This window comes from Heteronotia binoei, chromosome 1 (genome assembly GCF_032191835.1).
Source record: "Heteronotia binoei isolate CCM8104 ecotype False Entrance Well chromosome 1, APGP_CSIRO_Hbin_v1, whole genome shotgun sequence".
Lineage (NCBI taxonomy): Eukaryota > Metazoa > Chordata > Lepidosauria > Squamata > Gekkonidae > Heteronotia > Heteronotia binoei.
Genome location: NC_083223.1, coordinates 247,911,679 through 247,924,581, shown reverse-complemented (window position 1 = coordinate 247,924,581; position 12,903 = coordinate 247,911,679). Strand labels below are relative to the sequence as shown.

Below are 12,903 nucleotides of genomic sequence, written 5' to 3'. Positions count from 1 at the left end.
AGCAAAAGAAAGAACAACCAACAACAAAAGAAATGTACTGCCCTTCTCTCTGCCAGTTTTCAGGGACTTTAGAAAACTGTCTCCTTGTAATGAACCATTAGATTTCAGACTAGCAGATCATAATTCCTCCTTGTAAAGAGCAGCTGATGCTATTAGCCAATAGTGCCCTTTATTGACTTAACTAGCCACACACAATAATCAGTGCTACCCTTTAGATGGCAAGTTAAAAAGTTGGGGAGAGTTTTTCTTTGTTTTGCTGCTGTTTTTTTCTTGCTAACAACGACATATACTTTCTGTATTGTTGGGACTGTGGATTGATATGTTGTTTGTATTAACAGTATTATTTTAACTTTAAACATCAAACACAGAAAACTGGGTAAGGATCATTTCAAATAAGTCAAGCTGCCAGGGTAAGCCATCATGTGGCTCTTCAGTGTCATTGCATATTCTTAGTGGCCCCATGGCTAAGGCATCCCATCAGCCCCCACACAGGTGAGGGCCCTGCAAGCCTCTCCCCTGAGCTACTCACCTGCACTGTCCAGTGGATGATCCCAGGGCACCACGGTCACAGCTGCACCGCGTTGACACAAACACCGAATTTGATTGTACTTCAAGCCACAGTCAATAGCTGTGATCCGCACAGAACCGCCAGAATTGAAAACTTGGGGTGCCTGTGATATTATGGGGGGGAGGGGAGGGAAGAAAAACTCAAGCATCAGATAAAACCCAGTCAAAACATTCCCTTCCTCCAGCATAAGTGTCCTTGACTTTGTTGAGACCACATTCATGGACATTTTAGAAACAGTGATGGATGCCACTACAAAATAGCAACCCCAAGGGCTGATGCCCCAGGACATCCCCCCCCCCCCCCCGGGATTGCCATTTTTGATCCCTGTACATGTGCACACCTTAGCATGAGCCCAGCAATTAAAAATGGAGCCTGGATCAAACTGACACCAAAGAGACAGTGAGTCATGCAGAGGGCATGAAAGGAATGTGAAGGCAGCTCCTCCATTACTCATGAGAACGCCCATCTCCAGTGGCAGTCAACCAAAGAGCCTTCCCCCCACCCCTGCTAAGACCCAAGCAGTTACCCTTCCTGATAATTTGATGAATGATCAATTTAATCAAGACAATCACAAGCCAGTCCCAGCTATTTCCTCCTTATCTTAAGGGCTGGACTGGAAGATTTTTCCTCTACTCAATCATGTAAAAAATTCAGCCCTTAATACTCACAATACCTTACACCTCAGTCTCCTCAATGAAACATTTTGATACTTTTAAAAATATTATTTCAATACAAACAAACACTCAGTACATATACTCACACATATACATACACAACACAAACTGCCAAGTACTTTTATAAGAAATCATAATAAGCAAATGTGTATCTTATATTTTTGATACTTTTAAAGCAAAGGGAGAAAAAAATCTACCCCACAATGCGCACAAAGAACCCCTTTTCAAATTAACTCGTCGCCAGAAAGATCGTATTTTCATCACTACTCTGTACCAATGCCAACACTCCTTCCCTCCTCAGTGTTGGAGGGAGGCGCTCAGGAAGGAGGTGCTGAGGAAAATAAACGTATTCCTGAAGATCCTCTCATAAGGCAGGCAATCACCATTGCTCTTGCAGAGCAAGGTCAGTGCGATAAAACCAAGGGCAGAAATATCTCTCACATATAGTCAACTTCCAAACAGCAGGCAATTTTTGACCACCACTTGACTGAAGTTTGACCAAGATTGCTATCTGGATAGATAAAGCACTTTATTGGTTCAGACCCTCAATATCTCACATGCTACTATTTATGGGCCACACTGCTTTGCCCCCACCCACCCCCATACATACACTGACCTTCAGTGAGACCTCCTTCACTAAATGCCTCTTGTTTGGATCCTCAAATGGCAAGTTCCGGTTATGGGTGCCATCAGAAACCAATTTGCCCAGCAAGGTCCCCTTTTCCCGAATCCTCTTGGTCAGTGCTCGTGTGTCCACTCCTGTGGAGGTAAAAAAATAAAGGAGTACCAAAAGAGATGGATCTCCCCTATAACTTCCTGCACTCACTGGGAGAAATAATTCAATGAAGGCTGACTTGAAGCAACCTCAGAATGCATACACACAACCTCAGAATACGCACACATTGTAGTATGTCTCACGAAGCAAAGACAAGGAGAAACAGACAGTCATTTAAGTGGCCATCAAGGCGATAAGTGCATATCGTTGCAAAAACTTCTCAGCTTTCATCCATTACTGCCTCTTAGTACTGCCCACCTAGAGCAGGGGTGGGGAACAGTGGCTCTCCCGATTTTTTTTTGCCTACAACTCCCATCAGTCCCAGCCAGCATGGCCAATGGCTAGGGCTGATGGGAGTTGTAGGCAAACAGTGTAGAGCCACTGTTTCCCACCCCTGACCTAGAGTATTGATCCTTGTACATAATCACCATGAATAACTTTCATGAGGACTTAAAAAACCAAACTGCATCCTATCCTGTCTTCTGGTTTGCAGGAAATGGTGTTTAAACAAACAGGAAAAAAAGAAGGTTAACCCCTTCCTGCCAAGAGCAACAGATGTCATGAAAACCCTTTAACGAATATACACTGAAATTCAGGTGGCATACCTGCAAAAGTAACCCAAAAGTAACTGAGAGTCAGTTTAGTGTAGTGGTTAAGTGTGCAGACTCTTATCTGGGAGAACTGGGTTTGATTCCCCTCTTTCACATGCACCTGCTGGAATGGCTTGGGTCAGCCATAGCTCTTGCAGGAGCTGTCCTTGAAAAAGCAGCTTCTGTGAAAGCGCTCTCAGCCCCACCTACCTCACAGGGTGTCTGTTGTGGGGGAGGAAGATAAAGGAGATTGTAAACTACTCTGAGATTTAGAGTGAAGGGTAGGATATTTATTTATTTATTTAGTACCATCTTCCAATAGTCTTTCACCACCCCACAGGTCCACCACATATGATAAAAAGACCCCACATGTTTAGTACATTTCCAACATTTGTTAGACATGTTAGTATACATCTTACACAATATATATATATATATATATATATATATATATATATATATATATATATATATATATATAAAACATCTTGTACAGATTTTCTTTAAAGGTTACTGACTTAGTTAAGAACATAAGAACATAAGAGAAGCCATGTTGGATCAGGCCAATGGCCCATCCAGTCCAACACTCTGTGTCATACAGTGGCCTACATATATATATATATATATATATATATATATATACATACACACACACACACACACATACTGTGGCTAATAGCCACTGATGGACCCCTGCTCCATATTTTTATCTAAACCCCTCTTGAAGGTGGCTATGCTTGTGGCCGCCACCACCTCCTGTGTCAGTGAATTCCACATGTTAATCACCCTTTAGTTAGTTTAATATTGAATTTCCACAATTTCTTCCATTCTTCTAACATGATGTTATGCCCCAAGTTTTTCACCCATTGGACCATACAATCTTTTACTATCTCATCTTGCATCTTCATTTGTAATAAATATGAATATAGCTTGGAAATTACTTTTTCTTGAGAACCTAAGAAGATTTTGTCAAACAGATAATGTTCTGTATTAAAATCTGTTATCTTGTCTTTGGCATATCTAGATTCAACGTGTTCTCAACCACCAACTCATTTTAATGTTCATGTTTTCCAACTCTTCCCTAGTTTTCAGTTGATTATCATTTTTCAGCAATTCTTCATATCCGGTTTCAGCGACCTGAACTAAGGAGCAACTCAGACCAGCTCGTCCAGAGCCGCTCCTTAATCGCACAGTCGAGGGGTCTCTCTCTTTGGGAGACCTGACTCTGGGATCCAGGAAGGGTCCCAGAAGGTAGACAGCTTGTGCTGAGGGTTGGGACTGACAGCGGCGGCTGTCTCCTGAGCCCGGCTCACTATGAGCCTCGCTGCTCCGATCGCCATTTTTAAATGGCATCGGGGTTGACTGCTGGACCTCTTCTATCTTCTTTATCAAGCGTTTCTGCATGAGCTGAATAAGATTATGAAGACTGTAAGTCTTTTTTTTTCTTCTAATATTGAGTCTTGAAGTACTACTTGTCTAACCAGGAGAATTGGAGAGTAGGGAGCAAAGCGGAACACAGACAGAGGCAAAGGCAGCGAGAAAGGGGGGGGGTATAATGCTCTCCCTTTCTCTTCGGAGGCTTCCAAAAGCTCCTGCCTAACCTGGTGACTTTTCTAATGTTACAATGGGAAATATGAATCACACCAGTTTCTAATGATAGAAAAGACTTGATGGCTGAATTGAACTGACCTATCTTATTTTTTCTGGGAGGAAGACTTTGCTGTTGGAAAGTTGCTTGCAAGCATATGTGGATGAGAAGGACAGTTGGTGCAAGAAGGCACAGTTGTCAATGAACAGTATAAAGAATTGAATCCTATAGGACAGATACATTGCTATATAAACTTTTGAGACCTTGAAAGATATAAGAAAAGGAAGGAGTTTGAAGTTTAAGTTGAAGTATCCTGAATAAGCTTCTGTGGGTCCTAAACAGAGATTTAAACTCCTATGGGATTTGTACAGTGTACATTTTATATTTGTACAATATAAAATGCAGCTATATTGTTGGCTGATGAAAAAATAGCTGTGAAAGCTTCTAAGTGGATTATAAACTTCTGATGGTGGATATTATGGATATGACCTTTTAATTTTGATTCTATTTTTATATGGTCTGAATATTTTTCCTTTTTACCTTTTTTACAATTATTTTTCTCCATTCTATATTCTTTTCTTCACTTTCTGTGGAGTCTTCATTCCTTCATTTTTATTTTGGGAACATCTGGATTGCTGTATTTTTATCTTTTTTTTTCTGGGTTACTTTTCAACCTCTGATTTTACCTGTGGGTTATACAAATGGGGCAGCCAGCCCTGAATTACAAATTATAGCTTGGAGCAGTTGGATGAATTTGTTAGGACTTGGATTCATTGAACTATTTGCTTTGGAAAAGACACTACAGTGAATTGTCCCTGTTTCAGTGAGTTGTACTGTTTTGTCTAGGTGATACTAAAGATTGTTGTGGTAAAAAGGTTTTGTTTAATGCTGTTTGGGGTTTGTCAAATTGTTGATAGAAGCAAGAAGGGTTTTTTTTTAAACAAACTATTATATTTGTATAATATTGACACTGTCTGATAGATACTAACTCAACTAATATAAACAGGAACACTTTGTTCCAAAACAAACTACTGAAGAGGCATTGCATGAAATTTGTGGCTGTGAGTGCAAATATACTAATATGGATGGAAAATAAAGCTGCTACTGACTTAAAAGAGATAATTTTAAAAAAAGATAATCGAGAAGGTAAACCACCAATCCCCTCACCCAGCTCTTTGTCTGGTCCAGGGAAGTTTACAACCATGCAGGGGGATATGAATGAGATGCAAAATACTCTATTAAGTGCCATAGCACAGCTGACTGGTAAAGTAGATAACATAGGAGAAAAGATGGCAGAAATCAACAAGAGCTTCAAGAGAACAGAAAAAAGACAGCAGAGACCAATAAAGCTTTAAAGGTACTAGATGCACAGGTGACTGATAACACACAAAAGGTGGAACAGCTGGGAAAAGAACAGACAGTATATGATAGTAGACTCCTACAGCTAGAGATAGAGCAGCTTACATGCTGAGGTTCCAAAATGTACCAGAAAAAACCCCTGAAGATTTACAGAAAATACTAAGTGAGGCCTTGGCAGAAATCTTACAGGTGACACCTGAAAGGAAGGAAGAAGAATTTGATCAAGTTAAGCGAGTACCATCAAGTTTTACGAGAAGGAATAAATTGCCTAGCAAAATCCATCTGAAGCTCACAAGAAAGAAGACCAGAGACAATATTTTGAAGCAAGCAAGAGATAAACCAGTGACGATAGCAGGAAATACAGCAAAAATTTTGAGAGACGTGCCATGGCCAGTCAGACAAAAGAATATCAAACCCTGACAAACTTTCTGAGAGAAAGAGAAATACCGTATACATGGCTAATGCAAAAGGCTTACTCTTTACGTATGAAAAGAATAGATATAGGATAAACTCTATCTTTAAAGCTCAAAACTTTCTGGAGAGAGTGGAGAAAAAAGAGGGGAAGAAACAAAAGGAAGATAAAGAGGAAGAAGAAAGCTCAGATGAAGAGGATCCAAACAAACCACGGAAATACATAACAAGATTGCAGACTAAAAAAGATAAGAAAGATAGTGATAAGAAAAATCCATAATGGCATCAATAATCTTTATTAATGTGAATGGACTTAATTCTCCTATAAAAAGGAGGAAGACCTTTAGATATCTAACAAAACTGGAAATGGATATAATTTGTTTACAAGAAACACATATTTTGGCCAAAGACCAACATTTTTTGAAAAATAAGAAACTTGGCAATTTGTTTACAGAAAACAGATACAAATAAAAAGAAAAGGGGATTGGCAACATACGTTAAGGATAAATTTAATCCACAATTACAGTATGCTTCAGAAGATGGAAGAATCCTATTGGTGAATGGTGGACAATAAAAAAATCTTATTGGCAAATATTTATGCACTGAATGATCACCAAGAAAATTTTTTCAAAGATTTACATCTTAGGTTGTCAAATTTGGATGATGCAGCATACTGCATAGTAGGAGACTTTAACACAGTTTCTGACAGACAATTGGATAAAAAAACACACAAACATACTAAAGCCAAGGGTCTCCGACTACCAACAAGTTTTTGGAAGCTTGTAGAAGAACTGCTTGTAGAAGAAATGTGAGATCAGCGCCTAAGACTCAGACCAAGACACCTGCACTTTATAGACACTACCGCACTTTAAATCAAGATCAATTGCACTCCATTGTCACCAGCACCTTAAAACATCTGGACTTAAAACAGCAGCACTTTAGCCAAATAAGACTACTAAGAACACTTGCACTTTATTGCCCCCGGCACTTTAGCTGGTACAAACTGTTCCCTCCTACCCACTGGATCCTATCTCCCAAATTATTAAGATTGGTGTAATTTTACTGGTTATTTAAATTGTAATTTTATTGGTTATTTAAATGGTTAAGATTGGACTGATTATTGGTTATTTAAAATTGGTTATTGACTAGCTAATTTAATGGAATTATTTATGGCAAATTAATTGGAGAAAAGGGATAAGGACTGTAGAGTTTTAATTAAGAAGCCAATTGGAATTATAAATTATTATTGTTAGCTAGTGAATTGGATTGGATGGGGGGGGTAGATTAAATAACTATTAGATTAAGTAACTATTAGATATTAGTGGGTATTTATTGATAGGCCAATCAGAGGTGGGAGGGCTGAGAAGAGACAAAACCAAGTATCTGTCAGTAGAAGGGTTGGTGGCACCAGTGAGAGATGATTGGCCTAGGGATTCCGATACTCCTGGGGAGGGGAAGGTATGACGGTGGGAACAGGCAGAAATGGAAGGGAAGGAGATCGAGACAAGATAGTGCTCGACCACCTTCCAGCCTGCGTCCCATCCCGATGGTGACAGGTAGCGGGGCAAGGCGAAATTACTCGCCTCCGTCACTGGTGTTATGTAATGCCAGGTCCATTAATAATAAGACCTCTATCCTCAGGGAATTCCTGCTTGAGCAGGACATGGGCCTGGCATGCGTGACCGAGACCTGGGTCCGCGATGGGGAGACCGTAGCTCTCTCCCAGATGGCGCCCCCAGGATACTCGGTCTTTCACCAGTCGCGGACTAGCGGGCGGGGGGGAGGGGTGGCCCTGTTCATTCGAGAGGCTTACTCCTTCCGGGCCCTCCCGGCTCCGGAGATCAAGGGCATTGAATGTGCCGGCCTGGCGTGGGATGTTGGGGAGGGGTTGGCGATCTGGCTGGTGTACCGACCGCCTAACGCACCGGCCAGCGCCTTACTATCACTGATGGAGGCCGCAGCAGGATGGGCATTGGAGCACCCGAGGCTTTTGATCCTGGGTGACTTCAATGCTCATGCCGATGACGTGACCTCCAATCAGGCGACACTAGGACTCTCCCAAGTAGTTACGACACCCACTCACCAGGCCGGTCACATGTTAGACCTGATCTTCGCGTCGGGAGTTTTAGTGAACGATCTTGCTTCTATAGCAGTGCCATGGTCGGATCACTATGCCCTCAAGGCTCGTGTGGACGTCCCACCCCAACCCCGTTTGGGCGGCGAGCCTATTTTAGCTCGCCCGCGGAGCCTGATGGACCCGGAACGGTTCCTGACGGCTCTGCGGGATCCCTGGCCCCCTGGCGATTCCCTCGATGACCTGGTGGAGTCTTGGAATAATAGGCTTACCGGGGCCATCGATGAGATCACGCCTAGGCGTCCTCTGCGCCCTCGTTCAAGGCCGACACCCTGGTACAACCAGGGGTTGCGGCGGTTGAAACGAGGACTCAGACGGCTAGAGAGGCAATGGCGGCGTACTCGAGACGAAGCGACTCGAACATCTTATAGAGAGGTTATGAAGTCCTATGAGATGGCAGTCAAGGCCGCAAAGAAAACTTACTTTGCAGCAGAGATTGCGTCCGCAATTTCGCGCCCGGCACAACTGTTCAATACAATTCGGACCCTTACTACGCTGCCACAGGGCAGACCAAATATTAATGAATTGGAAATTGGCTGTGAGGCTTTTGCGGATTTTTTTGCGGATAAAATCGCATCGCTCCGTTCCGACTTCCCTGCCACATTGGATACAGCTAGTGGACCTGAGGCTCCGTGCCTGTCTTCGGATTGTGTCCTGGACGGCTTCGGCGCGCTCAGCCTGGAAGAAGTTGACAGGATCCTCCTATCTGCACGCCCAACAACTTGTAAATTGGACCCATGCCCCTCCTGGCTTATTAAGACCTGCCAGAGGGAGCTAAGATATCCTATACGGGATATCATAAATAGATCCCTATTGGAGGGACATTTTCCATCAGCGCTCAAAGAGGCGGTGGTCCGTCCCCTCTTGAAGAAAACAACGTTAGATCCGACCGAATTGGCACACTATCGGCCGGTATCGAATTTGCCCTTTTTGGGCAAACTTATAGAGAGGGCAGCGGCGTTGCAGCTACAGAGTTTCCTGGAGGATGCTTCTGTCCTTGACCCCTACCAGTCTGGTTTCCGCCCGGGCCACGGGACGGAGACGGTGCTGGTCGCCCTGGTGGATGACCTTCGGCGACATCTGGATCAAGGCGGCTCGGCGGTGCTGATGCTGTTGGACCTATCGGCAGCGTTCGATATGGTCGACCATCGGCTTCTGGCGTGCCGCCTTGCCGACGCAGGGATCCAGGGGTTGGCCTTGCAATGGCTTTCCTCTTTCCTTGACGGTCGGGGACAAAGGGTGGCGATTGGGGAGGAACTGTCCCGGAGACACACGCTTGATTGCGGGGTGCCTCAAGGGGCGGTTCTTTCCCCGATGTTATTTAACATCTATATGCGCCCCCTTGCCCAGATGGCCTGAGGGTATGGGCTGGGTTGCCATCAATATGCTGATGACACCCAGCTCTATCTGCTTATGGACGGCCGGCCCGCCTGCGCCCCAGAAAATCTGGACCGGGCGTTACAGGCAGTGGCTAGGTGGCTTAGGCTGAGCGGGCTGAAGCTGAACCCGGCGAAGACAGAGGTCCTTTGCTTAGGTCGCTGCGGCCCGGGAAGGGAAATCCCCCTGCCAGTTTTTGACGGCGCTCCGTTAACAGCGTCGGGCAGGGTCAAGAGCCTGGGGGTGCTGTTGGAGCCTTCACTGACGATGGAGGCTCAGATAGCAGCCACTGCCAAATCCGCTTTTTTTCATCTTAGGCGGGCGAGGCAGTTGGCCCCCTTCCTGGAACGTGACGACCTGGCAACAGTGATTCATGCTACGGTCACCTCGAGGCTGGACTACTGTAATGCCCTCTACATGGGGCTACCCTTGTGCCGGACCCGGAAACTGCAGTTGGTGCAGAACGCTGCTGCCCGGCTGTTATTAGGGCTCCCAAGATGGGAGCACATTCGGCCGGGGCTCCAGGGTCTGCACTGGCTGCCAGTAATATTCCGAGTCCGGTACAAGGTGTTGGTCATTACCTTTAAAGCCCTATATGGCCTAGGACCTGCCTACCTTAGGGACCGTCTCTCCCCACACGTTCCCCAGAGAGTACTACACTCAGGTTCACAAAACCTGTTGGTAGTCCCCGGGCCAAAGGAGGCCCGCCTAAAATCCACCAGGGACCGGGCCTTCTCAACAACGGCACCTTATTGGTGGAACCAGCTGCCGGAAGAGGTGTGGGCCCTGCGGGATCTAGGGCAATTCCGCAGGGCCTGTAAGACAGTCCTCTTCCGGCAGGCCTATGACATCAACTGACAATGGAAACATCTTGGATGGAACAAAATGTATTTATAGGCCGCCGGTTCTATTTTATCTTATTTTATCTTGTCTTTATTAATTTATGGTTTGATTGTATTTTTAAATGTTTTAAGCTGAAGTTGTTGAATTATCATGTTGTAAGCCGCCCTGAGACACTTAGGTGAGAAGGGCGGGGTATAAATCTTAATATAAATAAAATAAATAAATAAATAAACTGGAGCTAGTTGATGTATGGAGAACAAGATACCCAAATTCAAAAGACTTTACATATTACTCTGTTAGCCACCAAAATGTGGTCAAGAATTGATATGTGTTGGCTCTCCACAAACTTGGTTAAAGATTTAGTTGAGACCGAAATTCAAACAAGAGTCATATCAGATCATAGTCCAATAATGATAAAACTTAAAGGTACACAATTGAGAGGAACATGGAGGTTAAATACTTCTATTTTAAAAGATAAAGACTTTCTTAAAGAATCCAAGGTTGAAATGGAATCTTTCTTTAAATAGAATATAACTCAAGATGTAAAGATGCAAGTAGTTTGGGATACCGCTAAAGCATATTTTAGGGGCCTTGCAATTAGATACAGTGCAAAGAAAAAGAAAGAACTGAACATTATCAAAGACTATTATCGCAAGCAGGAGAAGCTGAAAAGAATGTAAAAGCACAACCGACAAAACAGGAGTTTCAAAATAAGGTCAAAGAAACACAACACCAACTTAATTTACTGCTTATAGAGGAAATGGAGAAAAAAATTGAGATTTGCCAGACAAAACTTTTTTGAACATGCTAATAAACCTGGAAGGTGGTTGGCCTACAGAATGAGAAGAGAGAATGCCAAAAGAATAATACTGGTATTGAAAGATGAAAATAACAAAGAGAAAGTCCAGACAGAGGAAGTCCAGAACAATTTTATAAAAGATTATATGAAGATAAACAAGTTCAAAAGGTAGACTTAGAAGAATATATTAACCAAAATAATCTTAATAAATTCACAGAAAAACAACAAAAAATTTTAAATGAATCAATAACGATAAGGGAAGTGGGAGATGCAATGGCATCCCAAAAGACTGGCAAAGCTCCTGGTCCAGATGGCCTACCTGCTGAGTTCTATAAAGCTTATGAGGAGCCTTTATTGTTGCCATTTAAACTTCTTCTTGAAAGGATTCAAGAGGAAGTTCAATTACCAGTTTCATGGCAAGAAGCTACAATATCTCTAATTCCAAAGCAAGGTGCAGACTTGAAAGATATAAAAAAACACCAGCCAATCTCTCTTTTAAATGTGAATTACAAAATTTTTGCAGCAATATTGGCACAATGCTTGAAGAAGGTTTTACAGTCCACAATGCATCAAGACCAGGCAGGATTTCTTCCTAGAAGATATCTGAAAGACAACGTCAGAATAGTATGTAATATAATGAAATACTATGAGAAGCATCCAGAGAAACAATTGGCATTAATCTGTCTGGATTCAAAGAGGGCTTTTGCTAACGTTCGTTGGCAATTTATGTTGCAACAATTGAAGGGAATGGAATGTGGTGAGAATTTTTTGAGAGCAATGCAATCAATATATTCCTCACGAAGGGCAAAGGTGATGGTGAATGGTGAACTAACAGAAGCAATTGCTATTCAAAAGGGTACGAGACAAGGTTGCCCACTGTCACCACTCCTTTTTATTTTGTACTTAGAGATACTGAATAACCAAATAAGAGAAGATATAAGTATTAAGAGAGCAGTGATTAAAGGTGAACAATACAAATTGAGAGCCTTTGCGGATGATTTGGTTTTTATATTAGAGCAACCAACGGATTCAATTGACTGTTTGATAAATAAGATTAACCAATTTGGCTACTGGGCAGCATTGAAGATTAATTATCACAAAACAAAATTCCTGACGAAGAATATGACGACAGAACAAATTCAAGTTCTCCAGCAAAAATCAGGTTTTCTGTATGAGAAAAGAATTACTTAGGTGTACACATTTCAAATAAGTGTAGCAGCTTAAAGATGGACAACTATGATAAATTACTTAAAGAAATTAAAAAAGACCTGGGAAAATGGCAAGATTTGAACTTATCACTAATGGGAAGAATAGCCTCAATAAATACGAACATTTTGCCAAGATTGTTGTTTTTATTTCAAACTATCCCAGTACTCTTAACTAATGTGTTTTTTCAAGAATTGAATAAGATGGTCTCTAATTATATCTGGCAAGGCAAAAAACCAAGAATCAAACTAAAGATACTGCAAGACTCTAAACTGAGAGCAGGCTTGGGCCTCCCAGATTGGCAATTGTACTACAGAGCTTCTGTAGTAGGTAAGAGTCTGGGTACTATTGAATGATAAGAGACAGTTGTTGCTAGAGGGACACAACATCAATTTGGGTTGGCATGCGTATTTATGGTATCAAAGATTAAAAGGACATTCTTACTTCAAAAATCATTGGTTCCAGAAATCTCTGTATCATACATGGTTGTGGCTAAAACCGAGAATTTACCAGAAAATTCCAAGATGGGTATCTCCAGTGGAAGCATTCACTCCTCCAAATCTTTTGAAACCTAATCTG

At 42.5% G+C, this 12,903-nt stretch overlaps 1 protein-coding gene across 1 annotated transcript in view; it reads right to left on the bottom strand.

Moving 5' to 3' along the window:
- The window catches only part of CAD (carbamoyl-phosphate synthetase 2, aspartate transcarbamylase, and dihydroorotase), a 60,157-nt gene that overhangs the window by 37,610 nt on the left and 9,644 nt on the right, over positions 1-12,903 (bottom strand). Inside the window, exons 4-5 of the mRNA XM_060251181.1 lie at positions 1,859-2,001; positions 530-671 (exon numbers count right to left, since the gene is read on the bottom strand). Of these exons, the coding sequence (XP_060107164.1) occupies positions 530-671; positions 1,859-2,001 (285 nt within the window). The remainder of the gene's footprint in view (positions 1-529; positions 672-1,858; positions 2,002-12,903) is intronic.